The sequence below is a fragment of the Numenius arquata genome, chromosome 18, assembly GCF_964106895.1.
Source record: "Numenius arquata chromosome 18, bNumArq3.hap1.1, whole genome shotgun sequence".
NCBI lineage: Eukaryota > Metazoa > Chordata > Aves > Charadriiformes > Scolopacidae > Numenius > Numenius arquata.
The window spans coordinates 10,091,389-10,112,196 of NC_133593.1; the positions used below are offsets into that span (position 1 = coordinate 10,091,389).

At 39.9% G+C, this 20,808-nt stretch overlaps 1 protein-coding gene across 4 annotated transcripts in view; it reads right to left on the minus strand.

The window, feature by feature from the left end:
- BCAS3 (BCAS3 microtubule associated cell migration factor) overlaps positions 1–20,808 on the minus strand; it is a 361,152-nt gene that overhangs the window by 191,049 nt on the left and 149,295 nt on the right. For all 4 annotated transcript variants that reach the window (XM_074160469.1, XM_074160472.1, XM_074160470.1 and 1 more), the window contains 3 exons: positions 6,119–6,219; positions 2,399–2,595; positions 893–990 (listed from right to left, as the gene is read on the minus strand). In XM_074160469.1, the coding sequence (XP_074016570.1) occupies positions 893–990; positions 2,399–2,595; positions 6,119–6,219 (396 nt within the window). The remainder of the gene's footprint in view (positions 1–892; positions 991–2,398; positions 2,596–6,118; positions 6,220–20,808) is intronic.

Below are 20,808 nucleotides of genomic sequence, written 5' to 3' on the forward strand. Positions count from 1 at the left end.
CTTTTACTTTAACTCTCTTTAAAACAGCCTTCAGAAACCAGTTTCTGTATGTGTTACAGTCTCTTTTTACAGTTTAACCTCAATCTAATCAGCAGTCTCCAGGGATTTTCAAATCGCTAAAGATTAAAATCCTCTCTGACTTGACTGTTTGACTAATGCTGTGTGTTTAATAATTCTACTTGTGAGAGATTTTATTTGACAAAATCCTGCTGTGTGGACCCTTCAGACGCTATACAGCTGTACCAGAACATAAAGCTCTACTATCCTTGTTTCTTTATACAGACTATACCCCACCACTGAGAAAAAAAGAAGAAAACTTTATAGTACATACATTACTGTGTTGATATTAACATAACCACTGTGGTATTAAATTTACACGCTCTTTTAGAGCGGAGTAGTGAAAATGTGCCTATTATACAAACATTCGATAAACTATCCTGTTGTCTTGACTGCTCACAGAAATCAATTACGTTTATGATTACATTTCAATGAAAGCTATTTTATAAATGAGATGGAACTGTAATATTCTACGCTTTAGGCATTCATTAATAAAAGCATTTCACTGTTAGTATTTGCAAATGTTCTGCTTTTTAGTTTAGGCCATTTTTAGCATTCTATAGTTCATCTTAAACTTAATGTAAATATTGTGTTCATATCTTACCACAATGCTGTGGCTTCAGATTTGAGTGGTAAGAAGACAAAAAAGTCATTATTATGGTAGCTTTCAGTAAGTATTTGCATAAGACAGCACTTACCCTATGGTGCAGCTGAAAATCACGATATCCTTCTAAGTATATGGCAACAGTTAGTAAATATGTTACCAGACAAAAAAAAGATAAGACCGATGAACACCACGAATATCAAAGAAAACATGAAATCAAAATGTTTCTACCTGAGGTAGCATCAATCACTGTTGAAACTCCTCTGCGGTCAGAGACTGGACGTGATGAGCCCGGCATACTGACAGGTTCTGAGCGAACTGGCTGAATCCTAAATAATAAGTTATAGTTACCACCTGAGCCAAAACAGTTGCTCTGGAGGGCTGTAATTAAATCACAAACCTGAGTCACCTGAACTAATTAAGCAGCTAATTATTTTTAAATAGATAAACCTGTTGAAAACTTAGCTTTTCCTTTGCTTTGTGGACCCAAAATCTTGATACTCCATCTAGAGACAGATTGAGACTACACAAAATGAGTACCCCCAAACTATGTCACAGTGAGTTCCCAGAAAGCCTCAAAGGAAAAAGCTCACCCTACCCAAACTGCTTAAAAAGCCTCTATCACCCTCCTCAAGAGCAGCACTTTGCAGGTTTAGGAGAAAAGACACATTTGTAATTGCCTATTTCTTTTGTAACATATATTTTTTTTTTTTAAATTCTGCTTTCTTTCTGTATAGGTATGCATATATACAATAAAAAAATAATATATTGACAGCTATATCCTTACTTGTGGGAGTAACTACCTGCAAGGAGAAATCACACATTTCAAAACCACATATTTTCAGTCCAAGGACAATCTGCCCAGTTTTAATGGGATTAGTCATATTATCCATCTCTCTTGTTTTACTCATAGGAGTTTCAGAGAGAGTCCCAAACAATCCAAGTCCATACCACAGAACTTTGGACTTCAGATCACATGCAGAGTCAGAAGCATGGAAACTCGTTAAATCTTGCAAGTTACTGGACAGGACACAGAAACACATGGTGCATAAAGCACTTCTACAAAATCACCAGCTATCAGTAAATATAAACCCACGTTTACCTTCGCTCTCCTTCTTTCCCTTCCCTTCCCTTCCCTTCCCTTCCCTTCCCTTCCCTTCCCTTCCCTTCCCTTCCCTTCCCTTCCCTTCCCTTCCCTTCCCTTCCCTTCCCTTCCCTTCCCTAGGCCCACTCCCTGTCCCCAATTCCAAATCAGTCAATGTCCTAAACGAGATGAAATAAATACACAGAAAAGAATTAAAAGGAAGGAAGCAAAGGAAGGGGAAAAAAACAGGGAGGAGGAAAAACATTCCAGAAGTTCACTTACTGTTCCAACACACTGACCGCGTCACAGTCAGCACCTAAATCTCTGACATAAAGCTCCCACTCGTGTCTGCAAAAATTAATTTATTAAGCCATGCAGAAACTGTGAAAGCCAAGAACCCGCTGGGCAAGGCCACCGGACTTTGTACTGTCTCTCACTGTCATTTACCCACAAAGGGGCAGCAGAAAGGAATCGTCCAGGCCAAGCAGCTTAGAATTTTTATTGTTGTCGAGTCACACCCTCTTCTAAGACTTTCATCCGGACAAGCTTGATGAAAACTATTACACATCCTACACAGATGGCCTCATTTAAGCACGAAGCAAGTTATTCACACAACAAATGTGAACCAGCTTGGAGATCGATTGTATTTTTACCTGAGACTGTTGAGATCCAGATCATCTGTATCAAAGTCCAGAAGAGGCTGCGGGGTATCACTTGGACCGTGGGACTGCAGCACTGAAGAGCTGGACGAAATGACGGTAGTTTGGCCTGAGGGATGGATGGTTTTGAACTGGAACTGTGGGCCCATCCAGAGGCGTCGATGAGGCCCCGTGTGAGTCACAATTTCGACCTGTGGGGAGATGGGAAACTGCTAAACAAAAACCTGCAATATAGCAAATGGTTCCTTCAATACACTGAGCCCCAGAATCCTGCTGTTCTCAAGCAAAATGAGTGTTTTGTGCCATCAGCTCTGAGGAATGCTGAACAAGGGAAAACTGGGAATGGCTCTGCGATGCTCTAGCCAAAGCCAGGAGCTTCTTGTGGAGCCTTGAAAGCCCTTGAACGACCGGCCTGAGGACATGGCACCCTGGTTCTTAAACTGGTCTTAAGGCCGACACTCCACCCTGGATGTCACCTCACCTCACCCTGCTCGCTCCTCCCTTTGCCATTATCAATTACAGGCTATAACCTAAATGCTAAAAAGCTACTTTTGTGGTGCAACAGACAGGGGAAGACATTTCCCTCTGCATCTCCACGGAGCCGCTGGAGGAGCTGAGTCTACCTCCCCCGCAGATAACCTCTATCCTGACCAGGCCAAGGGATGCACTTTTTAAAAGCAAGCTGTTACAGCTTTGTTACGGCTGCTTTCTGAGAGTTCACACATTAAACAGCTCTGCTTCACATGTATATCGTGCGAACTGTATTTCAAATCAAAGCTCATAATTCCTGCTGGCGTATCCGTGGATACCGCTGGCAGAGACCATCTTGCTGGAGAGCAACGAGATGTGTTGCAGGGAGCAATGGGACGTGTGCTGGGAGAGGGAGGACAGCCCAGGTCATGCTCGTTACCATGCGGATGTCATATAAACACGTATGTGCAACACATGGGTTCAGAAGGGCGGCTACACCCCCCCCCCCCATATATTCACTTAACCAAAATTCCAACAACTGAAATAGAAGAGGGTTTGCTTGCGATGAACAGCCACATATACAATAAATAATAGGTGAATATGAGATACGTATCCGTACGCATGTTTATGTGTAGATATACACACTGACGCAGGAGCTTCTCAGCTCCATGCCAAAGAATACAGACTGTGTGTCTAACAAACAATAATTTCAAATATTCAGCTTTTCCTCTAGGTATTGGCTCCCAGTGAGAGTCTAAGTATGAACTTTTGAAAAATAACTTATTTCAGTAAATGCAGCATCCAAACTATTTTAAAAATGTCTTCACGCTGATAACCATAAGCCTGATGAGTATCAATTCTGGCAAAGTCTTAAATAAGCCAATTTATAGGAATACAAACAACCATGAAAATTTAAGATGGTAACACTGTTGGAAACATATACAGTCAGGAAAGTTGTGCCTTGAAAATAGAAGGATAAACAAAGCGTAAGTCTTCTGCAACACAATTTTAAAAATCAAAAAGAGTCTTTACAGGTCAGAAAAAGGAAATACAGAATGAAAATATCAAGCTCTGAGGAACTCATACTTTTAAGATGACAAAAATAGACTATTAAATTCCTATCAATTTCTGCTAAAACAATAATCAGCTTCACAGCAAAACTGCAAATTAGTGAGGAAATTAACGAAAATATATTTTCGTATGTATATGACAGATCTGTACTAGTAGCAATTCTTAACTCCTTAAGAAGCGATTTTAAGCACTGGATAATGTTGTTCCAAGTTCTCTGCTAACGCAAGACGACAAATGCACAGCTTGTTTAGCGCTATTTCCATCTTTGCATTTATCTCAGCGTAACTCAGATTGACTGGAGACATTTCTGAGGCAAGTAGCTTTTATGTAGCAGTGTAAATTAGGCCACAGATAAAGTAATCTGTATATTTTAAGCTTGAAACCATCAGTGTCACAGAGCCGAGAGGTAAACAGATGCCTTTGCAATTTTACTGAGGCTACAGCCAGATGTTCCTATTCACTCTCCTGTTGTGTGCAGGACAAACATATTGTATCTACTTCACACTGACAGCACACATTACCCACTGTTCTAATTGAAAAGTTGAAGTGAAGGGCAGTGTTTTTTCACCGCATGCTGTTACTGTTGATAACAACACTTTAATTCTGAAAAACATACTTGCACTTTAGGCTTAATCTAAAGTGGCTTGCTTAGAGAATGCAAGCGTCTTCGTGCTCAAAAGAGCTATCATCACTCCATTCACTTAGCAAAAATTAAACATTCTGGAAGCATTCACTGAATTATCTGTGTTCTCTGACATCACTTGGGATTCTTTTTTTTTTTTCTTATAAATATATTTACTGTTCTAGAGGGATAGATGTGATGAAGTTCAAGCCGTCTTAAATTCCTTTGACATTTTATATCTTCCAAGACTGAATAATAAAGCAACCCCTGTAACATAGGTTTAACTTACTCTCTTTTTCCTGAGGTTGCCCACAGTAACATAACAGTAAAATAAGCTTAATTATCCACACCGTACTGAAGGGGATAGATGGAAAACTACAGGTGAAATCGTGGCCCCAGTGAGCTCAGTGATAAAATTCCTGTTGACGACACTTATTGAGTAGTTTCACTACTTTTATGCTCTGACAAATTAGCGACAGCATACGCAAATAAGATACATCAACGTATAGCCACATCTGAAAACTCCGGCCAGGTAAGTGGATTCACATGAACAGATTCCCCAGTGAATGCCGCCTCCGGACCGGTACATGTGGAAACCCAGCTTCTCCTTCTGGGAAAATGCTATGTATGATTTATTCACCAGTGGGAGAAGCAAATCACATCCATGAATATTTCATATTTATGCCATACACCCCAGCAACACATTTAATGCATCACTCCCATAACAACATTGTTCTTAAACCAAAGGAAAGCCACCTAATTTGTCAGGAAGTACCCTGTACTTGCTCTGCTAAATCCAGAGCATTTGTAATTTTTATTTATTTATTTAACTCTAACCTTTTTTTCTATCAGGAACTAATTCTCATGGTATTCTTCATGACCTACATTCTTAAACTGAAGTCACATTTTGAGCCAAATAGTCAAGTATGTACTGAGTTCTTAAAGAGAAGCTTCACTGACTGAAACAAAGCAAGAATGGATAAAACTACGAAGATTTAACCTCATATAAAAATATTCCACTGGGCAGAACCATTTTAAAGCACTACAGTATTTGTATCTAGCCATAACTCAAAGGAATTATCAGTAGGAAATTATCAATAGGAAATGCAGTAACTGATAACCAGAAAAAGAAGGAAGTAAAGCAGTTAATCGACCATTTTTATGTTAAAATGCAGTAAGTATAGCACGGGTCACAACAGAAAAGGCAACTTCCTTTATCCATGTCTGAAAAGGCACACGTCAGGAGAAAAACATAGAGAGGTAAGCTTCTGTTGTCAGCTTAAGCTCCCTACTTCAACCTGAACTCCCCAAGAATATGACTTGTGCCAGTGATGATGGGGGCTTTATATAGCTTTTAATATAGCTTGTGTAAAATGTAAAGACCCTCGAATTCATAGCATGTTAAGTCAGGAGTGAAGTCAGTTTATACACAGCAGTACCCGTGGCCTACTGGAAGCTTACGTTCCATTTTGAGGAAAGTTGTGAATTTTACTTCCAGAGGATACTATTACTGTTTCACTCCCGAACTGAACCCCCCCCAAAAAGCGTACCTGTGAGAGCCACTCCTCATCTTCTTGCCCGCTGTGGTCAGACGCTAAGCTGTCGTATGACTCGTGTCGAGTGATAGGGCCGGGACTCCCCGGTGGAACCACTGAAAGAAAATTGAAAAATCAGATTTACTGTTAAAGGCTTTTAAAAAAGCTTTTTCAGTAAGTTATTGGTAGAGCAATGTATGTATTTTCCTAAATCTGTGACAATATGTTGGCGCACAGAAAGAGCTCAAACATTAACATCAAAAGCAATGAAAAGATTTGTGTTCTGTGACTCGAATGTTTACACACAGCCACTATGATAACCCGATTGGCTCCTCTTCCATTAACCTTAAGTACTTAATGAACATACAGAAGAGCTCAAAAGAGAGGACAACCATCTCTCTTGAAGAATTTAACACTGAGAAATGCCACTGTCAATGATGTCACCCTTTTCTACAACCTTTTCAGAATTTGGACTATGCTAAAGCACACTGACAGAGCTGTCCTGAGGCACCGGGACACGTCCTGACCCCGAACACAGAGTTACTTCCAGGACTCCACTGACTGAACTATCACTCTCGTTTTGACATTAATGTAGTTAATTTAAAGCTGGCTTTGCAAACAACTTGATTTTTAGGATGTGACTTTTTTGCAATTGAATGGGAAGTGCTTCGTTATCATCTTAGTGTCACCTTTTCATTATAGTAGTAACAATATAGTAATTAAGAATCCATAGCAAAGAAGAGTTTGATTTTTAGTTTGCTACAAAGACTAAATACTGAGATTATTGCACTGGACTGCAAAATCCCACAAATTCTGTATTCAGAGATCCGAGTAAATTTTTGGTTTGACTCAACATCAGATCTGTGCCCAGTGCTCATCAGCAAATCTCTTCTTGACAGCACCATGAAAATCTTACATTACTATAACTGCTTAAATACTTCTCTAGCACTTTCAAAGGATTGATACGAACAACCTCAATTCACACAGCAAAGGGAAGTTAATTTTGTTCCTCCTTTCTCTACTGTCCTTTGTCTTCACGTGGACTCACTGCAACAGAAAAATGCAAGTTCTTTAGCTCTGGCGACTGCACGACATCCAAACCCACTTGTAAAACTATTACCAAATAGACATACAACTTTGGGGAAAATCACAATTTAGTGTTCAAATGTTACCACAAAAAAGAGAGAGAATCCTAGACTTGTAAGGATTAATATTTCATGATTCCTAGTGCTTGAGTCATTTATCTATGTTAGCAAAGCTTGCAGTCCAGCAACTTTGTTCTCTGTGGCTGCAGCAGTATCTTCCTCGAACTAAAACTTCACACTTGAGAAAGCTGGAAGAGTTTGGAGAAAGCAAAGTGCAACCAAACAGCCCAGACAATAAGGCAGGTTGCATTTTTCATTTTCTTGTACCTGCTTTCTGTCAGGGGCCTGTTGGAGGCCTGGATTCAACACCAAGAAGCCGTACCCACGCTTTGAGGGAGGTGCAGACACCACAAAAGCAAATTAAAAGAAGCAAATGCAACAATGGTATTTTTACCTTGGTAAAACAGGAGAGTTTTATGCTACAGGATTAAGATACCGGACAATCCTAAAATTAGAACCAATATTTTTATATTCACATAATCTAAAAACGACTCAAAGTTTTTAAAATTGATTTTTAAAAACTATATTATTATAGGCTTGACCCTTATGTGTCAAGTTTCCATCCACTACAAATTTTTACAGCCATGTTGTAAACCCCTAATAATAGGAGTTTATAATGGCAAAGCAGACACAATTGTAACCATAAATACAGAATGGCGCCTCTACAATATAAACAGCACAGGGTTTTCATAAATCCATACACTATATGAAATAGAGGGATTTTCATCCTGTTTGTGTAAGTGGGTATCTGAGCCCAGTCTCAGCAACGGAGCCATTTCTAACACCTCCGTATCACAGGGTGTCCTTATTCTGAAACCTGCAATATACCAAATCCAGTTCAGGGCCTAACTTATTAAAGAATTATTTAAAGTGCTATATACACGAGGACGTATTCTTACAAAGTGTCAGGTTTTCCCCACGGGATACTATGCATCTGCCATACTCATTGAAATCGGTACAGTTTGTGAGTGTTCACACACACCTCAGCAACCACAGCCGTTGTTCCAGCGTTGGGTGTTCATCAGTTTTCGAGATAATACAGAAACCTCATTCATCCACTTCATGACAACAGCGACAGAGCGAACTCAATGACGTGCGGATGTCCCTGTCTAGCCCCCATCAAACTTGTGTTAAGAAAATACACATACCTTTCTGGATTATAAACAGCTGACAATTCACAGTAAATACCTGAATATGAAACCATAGTGCCCACACCTCTTCCTTACCGCTAAAGTTTCTATTTGAAACCGATGAAACCAACCCATTATTTTGACACGTTTTGCTGTTGCCCTAATCTTCCCCGTATCTCCCGACTCCCCTACAATAAATCCTCCTGCCTTCAGTAACGCCTGCGTCTGAGGGCACAGCTGATCAACTGCAGGCTTTCCTGTTATTGAACTCACTAACAAACTCTTCATGACTCCAGCAGATGGTTTTGCTTTCAAACCAACGAGAACTTTATGGACTGTTCTGATTTTATTTTTTTTTTGTTCCTTCTATCCCAGGGGCAACTACTAGAGCTGTCACGGTTGGGGAAGCTGCTCTCCAGGGACAGGCTGGAAAAACGCAGGCCCCGGGAGCAGGATCCACCCTGCTTTGTCCCCAGTTTTCTCCCTTACATTTTACTGGAGATTCAAGACAGTTTTACGGCGAGAAAGAAATTCAAATTTCAGAACAGTTTTGGTCCTATGCTGTATTGCCTTTCCCTGAGGAACCACAGCTTTGCCTAGTTCTTGCAATACCACACGTTTCAGCGCAGCTTCGGAGCACGGCATTAACTCTTTCTACCAGAAAGTGACGACATGCTGAATTCCATGGAAAAGCTCTGCCTTCGAGTTCAGCAGCAGGGCAACAGTGATAAAGCCTTAGCTGAGGTCAAACCTCAGTCATTTATTTCACTATTTAATAAAATAGCGTTTATGTACCACACCTATCACAAAAGCAGGCATTTAAAGAGTCTGGTTTTGATAGCGGGATCCGATAACGATGGTCCCAGCTCCACTCCTGCTGTCCGGACTGGGAGCACGCACTGGTTTGTGAGACGGGACCTTCTCAGACAAGTGATCCTGGCTGGAGATCCACCATCACTATTCTGCTTATTACACATACACATAGGGTCAGTTTTTTCCATGTTAAAAATGGCCTTGAAGTTATAGGGACAAATAGGTTCAAAAAATTTAAACCCGATTCTTTCTCCATTTCTGGGTCACACACCTCTTCCATCGGTATCAAGTTCCAAGATGAGATTAATTTAAGCCCCGAGGGAAATTTCCAGGAATTTGAGCTCGAAAGCAATCTTTTATCTTCCAGCTTAACTCTTTGAAAATCTGAATTCAAGCTGGAAACTAGGGAGCTTCTCACACATTACTGAAGCTATTCTTACATTAGAACATAGAGTTTTTTCAATTTCCAAAGATTTTCACTATAATGCAGGATGGCAAATAATAAAATTAAAATTATTCCAAAACTTTGCAGCAAGTAGTGGTTTTTCTTGCACTCCTATAATTTGTCTTTCATTGGGAAAAAGTCACAAATGGCACACGCACAGACAAGGAGCAGTATCTCTTGCTGCACAGAGATATTTTACTGGCAATTGCAGGTGTTTTGTACCTTCCTAAAATAATAAATTCAATGCTTTGTGTCTGAGCTGTGCCAATTTTTAACGTTTTTCTATTCTTACGCCAACATCTGGAACAAACATATATCAAATATCAGAATGCAACTGAGTGTGTTTCATACAGAAATACAAACATGCGGAAATTTGTACAATTACCCATGGAGTGAAAAAGTACAAAAAAAAGGAGCGTTTATTAAAAATCTAAGGTAAGAATTAGAACATGCAACTTCTGTTTATGCAGTGTAACGGGGCATGATTTTCTAAAGTCTGCTTATAAATGCAAAGAAGCTCCATTCGAGGTCACTTTTTAAAAACTGGAGTGCTATCTATCTACAGCGAAAATCAGAGCTTTGCCATAAATATTTGGCAAGGGGCAAATAACCATCTTTGAGCTGCTCAAAAATAATAGTAGCACCTTTAATCTGTGTCCTCCTTCAAAAGTGATCTGCGTCAACTCCAAATCTGGAACATATTCCTGTCCCTCCATCCTGACTGGCTCTACTGAACCACTCCACGTTTAACTAAGGAAAAACAGAATTTCAGCGAAAACTGTTGTTCTTCATCTTCGTTCATGACTTGAACACCGTCACCTCATTTTCTGCCCTCAGAATCAAAGGTGCAGGTGCTTACCCATAATCTAAGGTAAACTGGAAAATTTACAGACTCCCTTCTCTGCAGTAACAGAATTAATCTTACTACTATATTAAAGAAAGATTACTAAAGGCAGGGGTCTGAAAAGAACCACGCTACAAATTTAGTCATTTGTGTGCTAATTGTTAGTGCCAGGAAAACCGCACAGAAGTGACTGTGGAGACAAAAGATTCAGCACAAGCCAAACCAAAGGCTGAAATAACAGCTGAGCTGACGTTCCTCTGCAGCTCCAGGACCTGATTCACACAGTTCCATGATTAAGTATGAAAAAAAACCAACCACCCATTGTTTTGAAACTTTGCCATAATAGTGACAAATAAAGAAAACAAACAGTTTCTATTAATCTCAAATAATTTGCATGGGCGTTCCTGACACGTGAGCAAGACCCGGACAAATACACAGGCTTGACGAATATTGGAATTAACAAACAGTGGTTCTGTTCATAGATGGGCTAATTATACAATAAATACCTAGACCTAAGATAAATCTTTATTCATTCAAAGATTATAAATTGTCATCTTTCAGCAGCATACAAGTGTTGGAACAAAGAAACACTACAGCTCAACTGGAGTGTGCGCACTTATGGTTTTAATTTGTGAACAATAAATCATTAGTTTTACTCAGTTCTGTGTACTTCTTGAACCAAAAGGTTTTAATTTTCTCATTTATATAAATAAGCTTTACACAATTCAATTTAATTGAGAGTTATATATGAAATTCCCAATGTGCTCTTCTCCAAGGGATGTATGTTTGTCCAAATTAAGAGCAAACAAAGGCATTTGCAGACTATAAAGGCTGTTTGTTCTGTGCTGCCTGCCATACACATGCCTGCAGACACCCAGAGAGCTTGCCTGTATTTCAACCGAATACACAAAATTTGTAATTTGAAATAAGATTCTAAAATCTAGTAGGAAGAGAAACAAGGTACTATTAGCTAATTCATTGACTCTGAAGTCTGTCCTGTGTCCACATGCAGTCGCTGCTGATGTCCATACACAGAATAAAAATTACGTATCCCCTGTTTTCATACAAATCACACTCTAGCATCTGATTGTGATGCTTTTTCTGTGGTTCCTAAATAATATCTACAATGATCGTAGGTGGTTTAGAGACCTGAGGTAATCCCATCCTTGTCAATAAGCTTCAGGAGTACTTCTCTTAAAATTAAGCTTCACAATTTGAATTATTTACGTCATGCTACTTCTGGAACTACTGGCCCGTTAGTTACAGCGTGTTACCCCTGACAAGGAGGATGTGACAGTTCTGCGTTAGGTCTCCACGCAGCTGCTTCAAATTCAACAGGTTCACCTTTTTTTATCATCTTAGAGATGTGATCTCACGTCCGTCAGAGGTTGGTCTCCGTATCTCACAGTCAGGTTTGTCGTGTAGTTCCAGTCCAGCAAGTGCCTAGTGAATTTTACCGCAGGCGTGTTCCCAACGCTCCTCCACAGCGCCCAGCTCCGCGCCTGCCACCTCCACCTCTGCTCGAGCTCGACAATCAAGTGAAGATCACATTTTCATTTTAGCCAGAATGCTCACAGCCATGTTTAAAATAAACTGTTTGTAGTTTGGTGATATGCTCTATGTATTTTTACTTGTGGCTATATGTTACTGAGCAAAGTTCTGGTTTTAATGCATTTTTCAGCTTGTAAACTTCTGCAGGGCCGTGCCACGCAAATGAAAATATCCTCTTCCACCCAAAACTTCTCCCCACTCATTTCTTCCCGTTAGGATTTTCTGAGAGTCTTGTATGCATACGCATCATAAAATGAAGCTAAAAAACCCCAGTGAACCAGAAGTTTAGCTAGCCTAACAGTTATTTCACACCACTGACCGACATATATTTATTAATTCATTATTTGTATATCGCCCACAATTTATTAGGTGCTTTATAGACCATCCATTCTTTGTATCAGCACTTTAATCTTAAAGGAATAGGTAGGTCTGTAATCAGGATATGAATTCTCCTTAGATTTCCCCCAGCTTTGCTTGGTCCTTACTTTACACTGGTTTGACAGTCAACAGCCTGGCTTTTTTTGTTGTTTTTTCCCCTAAAAGGAAAAGGCTTCACCATTACTCCTGGCTGCACTGCAAGACAGGTAACTCTTCCCCGTGCTTAACTCCAGCTTCCTCCTCTAAAGTTCCCATAGGAAACCAGTCAAGTAAAATGAGCATTTAAAGCTGGGCAGAGCTAGAACCTGGTATTACTCACAGTACGGAGCATCTTAAGGCTGTTCAACACTTGAAATGCTCAGACTGTGAGCAGACCATCGGTTCTGTACCAAAGGATAACATGTATATTCTTTCCTGAGTTAAAGAATAATTTCATCTGCACGAATGTATGGTGGAATCCATCTGATGGCCATCTTTAAAGAATTATGGAAGAGGTAACTATTTCTATAATTCACTGACTTCAAAAGTATGTTTGACATTATTGTCGGGAAAATTATGTTAACCATGGATTACTGTTACAATCAAAGTATGTAGTGAGAAGTCAAGAGGCTTAGTAGTAAATTTTCAAAGCGGTGCGTGGGGATTTACCCGTTTGACTCCCATTAACGTCAATAGGAGTCGCGCGGCTAAATCCCTGTACACTGCTTTGAAAACTGACCCCTTCGTGTTGATGGACCCCTCTCTAAGAAGTTCCAGATGACCATGTAAGAATAGTAAAGAACTGTTTCAGCATGTGCCCTTGTTCATTATTGTTGTTTGTACACATCTGAAAGTATTTTAATTCCTATATGCAGTGCTGTTTCCAGCATTTAGTTTATAAAATATGGATTAAGATAGGCAAGTACTCAGTAATCTGATGAAGCCATGCACAGGCCCAGGTGTAGAAACGCATCAAAGCCCTTAACATACATTGGCAGCACCCAGTGCACCTTACAGAGTTAATTTTTTATCCACCTCCTCTATATTACTTCACAAACAACAATTATGGCTGAAGAATGTAGCATGATGTACTCCACTGCTCACAGGCAATGATGCAGCACTTTTACGAAACGACATCTGCCCTGTTCCTATTTACCCCCATCAGTCCTACGCTCAGCCAGAAATTCAATTTGCTTCCCTTTACCACTTAATCCTGTTTCCTGTAGGGAGCAGGAAGTGCAGGTTACAGTTTTAGGGAAACTTAGTTTTCTCTTAAAAAAGACCATGAACTACAATTTCATTAGAAACATCTTTTCTGGAAGGGGAAGGTGATGCAGATCAGCTTGCGATCTGTTACGCCTCCAAGTGTAAGAAGCAAACCTGAAAATTCCATTTTCACTGTTTGTGACTACTGCCAGCAAACCTCAAATACATGTAACAATTTTGTAAGAGAAATGCACGCTTGGAATCAGTTTCACTTGAAATTTTTTTACCATAGTCAAAAAATATTTATTTAATATATCTATATATAAAAATATACATATTTATGATCTGCTGCAGTTTTAAACATAGTAAAAAATTACAAATATGACATTTTTTTTACATTGCCTAAATTCTTCTACAACATATTTTACCGGTATCCCTTACTTTTTCATATACATATGTATACTTACATATACACATTCATATTTTCATTTAATATTTGGAGAGAGAGATCAGAAGGGATCTCCAGAGGTCCCTTCCAACCCCTTATCATTCTGTGGTTCTGTGATTCTGTGACCTGAGTCACGATAAACACTTAAGAATTAATTCTCTGAAATTCTGAAACTCAATTTTCTGCATAGAGAAGTCCTCCTCAACATTCCTAGGAATTCTAAATTATCCCCCAAGGATCTGGATTTTTAAAGGACATCTGCACAACTCCTTTGAAACTACTGATGTGGAGACCCAGGAAGTTCTTTCACAAAGGATGTCGCGTTCTTTTATTTTATGGCAATAACAAAGTAGAATTTTGTGAAAATGATACACAAGCTAAAGGCAATTTCAAGTAGAAAGAAAAATAATGGCAAATGGAGAATCTAGAAAATATTTTTTAAATTTCCCATCTGGATAATAAAGTTAACAATATGTACCCAAGTAGATGAAATCTCAGCTGTGGTTGTCCACAAAATACCAACATAAAGATGGAAAACTGTGTCCTGTTGTTAAGTGTATCGTGCTAACGGCTGATAAAGGGCCAACTGCAATATTCTTGCTGAGAATACGGGGAAAAACCTGGCAGAATCCTCACAATGTAGCACTTCTTGTCATCAGGGACTCTCTCACTCTCCCAAGAGACTGGGTTTCCACCCGCTCAGCAGAGACGAAGCCGCCCCCCCCGTGTGCCCTCCTGCAGGTTGCCCAGAGCTCTGCAAGGCCCGGCTCCACCACTCGACTTTTCATGAATGGTCTGTACTTTGCTGCGGTTTTAAGCCCGTAACACTCAATCGACACAATTCTGTGGAACTGCCCTCATCTGTGGTGCACGGGTACATCTGAAAGGCTGGTAGTTTTGGCAACGTTCATGGGATCCATACATTAAAATGATGGGAGTTTAAAATGTTCACCCACACACCATGGCTTGCTCCAGCTCCTCTCCAGGCTTCACGGCACGGCAGCTCACAGAAACTCAAGTGGTTTCACTCACTTCAGGGGAAGGTCAGGGAGCTTTGTTTAGATAGCCTTCAGCGCTGGGTTACGTTAAACTGCCCACCTTCGCTCTGAAGTGCCACCAGTGCCGCTGCAGAACCAGTAAAGCCCAGCAGAGACACAGGAACGGGCAGCCGAGAGCTCCAACCGCTGAAACCACTCCAAACTCGCATCTGACCGCGGCCATGCAGAGATGTCACAGAAACAGAGCAAAAAGGCTTTGAACACCTCGTAACTACACGATAGCGTAATTGTTGTTACAGAACGGGCTCTGGTTTTGATCAGGTTTTTTATTTGAAATTGAGCTCCGTTGTGATAGACATTGAACATACACATAGCAAGATACAGCTCTTGCCTCACACAACATTGTACACACACACTATAGTTATGTATATCGTGGGGTACGTACCATAACATACATTCTTGCTTATTAGTGAGAAAGAATACGCTATTTAATAAGCGCACACAGAAGACTGCAAGAAGAAAAATAGAGGTAGAAGGCTGAGAAGTGGTAGAACACTAAATGTAATTATCAGTCCCAGTTCATTAGCCTATTACCAGACCACCACCACGCTCCGCTGAGCACGGAAAAGGGCTTGCAGACCAGAATGACGGGATTCCTTACTGCGTCTGCTCGGCGTAACCCGTACGGCAGCAGCTCGGCTATGATTACATGCATCCCAGCTTGTTTTTCACAGTATCTGTCTTCACAGCACATATTCACAGAGTTATTTAATACACTCTCCACTCTTACCCTCCGCCCTGCCTTCCGCTGCGCAATATTCACCAGCTCTATGTATGGAATTTTTATTTCCATCAATGGAATGTATGAAAGGAATATAAACTAGGCCATAAAGAACCGCAACGTTGCTTAGAGACAAAAGTCTTGCTCAGGGTGCAGAGCTTTCATTAGAGGGAGCAGGAAGTGCAAACATGATGTCAGAGTTACAGAGATTATCTGTATAAATTGTGTTATCATTTAGCCCAAACAAACAGTGCGGAAAGGCTCACCCCCTCCCTTTGAAGACAATGAATAGTTACTAAGTTTGACTTCTAATGAAAGCCATTTTCAGTAAAAGGCAAGATACGAACAACAGTTGGTCCAGAAATGAAAATCTGTTGTAACAGCCAAAAGTCAAAGGCAGCTATAAATACAGACCTTAATCTTTTCAAGAGTCCCTTAACGAAGTCTATAAAACTGATTATATCTTCAGGCCTAACTCAAGTGCAAATTCTTGCTCAGAAATAAGTAACAGCTCTGCAAGTATTACTTGGAGACCAGTACAGGAACAAAGAACGAGAATAAACAGTACTGGTTTGAAACCTACCATGGCGGAATAGGAATTACATTGCATTTAAAATAAACAATTAATGAGACAGCAGAAGCCTCCGCTACTTGTTCATTTTTCTGAGAGTGAAACAATTTCCAGAAGTGGTCAGAGCGGGATAGAGAAACACTGCATCATTCCTTTTAACACAACAGAAATGCTCTTTGATTATTTAAAAGCCAATTGCAAAGATCTGTCTTCAAAACCTCCTATTGGAGGTTTAATAGCAAAGAGGTGCAAGTACACTTACCAGCAACACTACAGTAAAGTAGAGACTTTTGTTTTAACAAAATCTATATTTATACAATTACATTTCCTATGGTTGAGGGCAGCTGTAATTAATGGATTTCCCTCCTTCCCCTAATGCAGTCATTTGTCAATTTAAACACAGAATGTCCAATCAATTTTGATGTATTTAGTAAGCAATTTGTCAAAGAGTACTGCATACCAGTTAATATATTAATTCTTGTCATTGGCCTGCTTCTGACAACTACAGGACGTCTCCAGAAAATTGGTCCTGATGAGCCAAAACTCTTGCCTGGAACATGAAGGTGCCCTTTCCAGAGCCAGAGGAGAGAAATCCTATCTCATTTTTATTCAATACCTTTTTTGGCACCATTTTTGGTCTGATTTCAAGTTTTTTTCATTAATTATCCACATTTTGGGTAAGTAAACTACAGTGCATTCCTCCAGTGCAATGAAAAAGTAAATTTGAAGAGCAGGGGTAAGGAAGAAAGGAAATAAGAAGGATGAAATGAGGATGTAAGACTTTCTGCTGTTCTGCAAAGTTACCTGTTTTCATTGCAATTCCATTCTGTATCACACACGTCTGCATGAATTCAAACAGGCAAATATGGAAGGTACGGAAGTCAAAGGAAACATGGGTTAAGTCAATCAAATATGTAAGACTTTGGGTTATAGCAACAGAGAGAAAAGGATTAATTAGAAAAAACCCCTAACACAAGCAGGTGATTGCCATGGACATGAAAAGCACGTTTTAACAGCGTGCCTCAAGAGTTTATACTACCAGAAGCATGTTAATTCCCGAGTGCTGAACAGCAGGAAGCGAGCAGCACTGCAAGAATATCTAATGATGAATCTTAGCAAATCTCTGAAAAAAAGCCAAGTCCTTCACACTGCAAATTCCTGCAGACACAAGAAACCCTCCTGTGTACACAATGTCTCGCACAGCTCTCCTCCCACTGCAGGGCTGCCACTGCAGGTGATGGCATCTACGTTATAGGGAAAACACCTATGAAGAATAACATGCGACTACAATTCCTTCCTCTGTTGTGATTAGATTTAAAAATTGCTCACAAGACAGGCAAATGGAGGGAATACTAGAGACACAAATAAGGTAAAATATTACATATTAAACCTGGGAAGAGCAGGAGAGAAACATCTAGCACCCAGCACTGAAGACCTGAGGACTGTAATACAATGGGGGCTTTGCAGGATGAACTCTGATGAAAACCAGAGTAAGTCTGAACTCTCCTCTGTCAGAAGGCGAGGAGATTCTCGGGACTGGCTATTTTGACTCTCACCAACTGCAAAAAGCCTGAAACAGTTAGGAGCAGGACACGGACACTTCCTGCAGGACAGCAGGTTGTGGAATTTAACATGTAAGTTCACTTCCAAGCCGTGAACTTACAGAAAGGTCCAAATCTCTTGCTCCCCACTGTCTCACCACCAGCCGTGGCTGTGATATAGCGCTCAGGTAGATGCGAGCTGCAGACTCTGATCCAGGTTTCTGCAGCAGATGTCGCAGATGACCTCAAAGCAATGAAACAGCTGTGCTAATCCACTTACAAATACCCTTGGGATAAAGGTCTTGGACACTTGTTGTACAAAATATTTCTTCAAACAATGGTTCCTTGTTACTTCCTTATTAGCTGTGACTATAACCAAGATCCTTTACAAATATTAAAAGCGGAACTACGCCTAAGTAACTAAATGCAGTATTTTTAGAATATTCTCTTTTTAGCCAAGAACTCGCTGGCCTACTTGATACTTTTCAGAGACTAAGAAAGATTTTGGTCCTGTGTTTTGGCATCAAGCTGCATATTTATGAAAACCCGCAGAATATAAGCCCTCCAACCAGACCGCCAGACGTTTCATTGTTCCGTCCGTCTGCTGACAGAGGTACTCTGTGCTAAAAAGCACACTGAGTATTTTTCAATGACCCAGGGGGCAAAGGTCACTTATTATAAATGGATAATGAGACCTAATGCAATGTTCTGAGTGTGGACAAAGAAAGGGTCTATCCATACCCCCTTGTGACTTGGTCATTCAGGCTTTTATTTCCCCTGCACACTTAATGGAGCCAAACAATTGGCAGAAATGCTATACAGAAACGGAGAGAAACTGCTGTATTCTACCTCTGATAGACAGATACAAATAGTGACCCTGAAATGGCGCCAGAACTCCTCTTACCACTAACGTGGCAGACAGATGTAACATTCACCCTAAACCCCTATTTAGCCATTTGCTGGCAATTAAACTTACTGACGGAAGCGATAGCCCATCAAACCACAGGCTTCAGCTAATGTCAGCCCATTACAGGGCTGCAGGTAAGCGGGGCCAGATAACTTTGTTTTAGCGTGGATTTAATAGGGGGAAAGCTAACAGGTGTCTTAGGCTCTTTTGTGTCAATCCTGGTTTGACTCCATTTTTTTCCGAACCTTCATTGAGTAGCCTCAGATAGCATAAATCCAAAGGCAAATAAAACTTCAAGGAAGATCAGATACCCACAAATTTCTCTGTTAATGCCATTTTTACTGTTCTCTAGATTCCCTGTCTTTAGTGTTTATTATTCTATTTTTCTTTACATTCCACACCCATCTTAATGAATTCCTATTATGTGAATTAAAATCTGAATTAAAATTCTTCACTGTGACTCAAATAATACAAATTCATTATTTTGTTGGAATTTAGCTATGACTCATTCTTCTTCCTTTAAAAAATTTCCCCCGTGAAAAAATTTGAAATGCCTAATGTTTGAGCTGTTAATGAAATACACAGAGTGAACCACATCCCTCCTTGATTTCAGTATGAGGGATAAATGTGATCTGTGTATATAAGCACTGATGTTCACAGAAAGGCTTTTGGTCAGACCATATCTCTGCAATACATTGCTTTTAATTTCAACAGAAAATAAAAAGCAACAAACTACTTTTACAAAGTGTCCAAAATTCTCCAGATAGCATTCTGTGCTCTTGGACTCACCGTGCAACAACTGCACACTATGTACAATATTTTATATATTTATACACTTGATAGTAAGCAGGGGAAATAGCTGAAACCAATATGGATGACAAAGACATCTAGAACTAGAGCCGAGAATCTGGGGAGAGTGAGGGGGAGGAAGAAATCTGGCCTAAGCAGGCAAGCTGTCAAGCTAAACATGACTTACTGAAACACTGCAGTTTCTGTGAATGAGCCTTTTTGCCTTTTTTATCTCCTTGTTATAAAACTTCTTTAATGTCATCATCAGCAACTGGTGCATAAGCAATGGATAAAAATATAAATATCAAAATGAACTATCAGCAACATAAGCAGACTATGTGGCAGCAGTTACCTCAAACTACAACATGAAATTAGACCTATGCTCTATAGTCAATAGCGTCTACTAAAGGCTTTGATATAAATTGCAAATGAATTTGTTGACCTGATTGTACTCAATGCTTCAAAATACTTATATGAAAATTTAAGTATAGGCTTGCACACCTAATTCTAGAGATACTCCTCTGAAAATAGTGATCTGTATTCCTACAGTAAAATATTATGCAACCAAAATACATCCTTGCAATGACCTTTTATCACAGAGCAGAACTCCCATACCTATAACAGAAAGTAAAAAAGCACAGGAATCTAGCACAAGATTCTAGCCAAAAGGCACACCTAACACAGTGTTGTGCGCTATTAATTACTTTTTCATAGTCTTTTCTACCTTTTGAGCTTTCTTCCCTTTTCTATGCAGCATGGAAAAAGGAATACCCTAACCTTGGAGGTTCCCAGGATATTTTGAGCTCTGAGCACATGCAACAGATGGACAGGTAGAAGCAACAGATCAAATTTGGCGCCGACGTCACTTTTACCAGTGGCGTTCAGACACACTGCTTTTTGGCCCAGATGTCCACTTTCTGCATTTTAAAGTGCCCATGTCACATCACATGCTGGCATTAGCACAACTGTGCAGAGGGTCTAGTTCCCCCAGGAGTACCTTTACATATGCCAAGAGTTGTTCCCTTGTGATACTTTGACTGTTGTATCACTTTGATCTTAACTACACCCTAGATAAGAAAGCGGGACTTGCTACTCGTTGTTAATAATTCTTGTAATTCTTCTCTTTTTTGAGCTATCAAAGTAAATAATAATATAAATACTCGTTTATCTATAAAAACA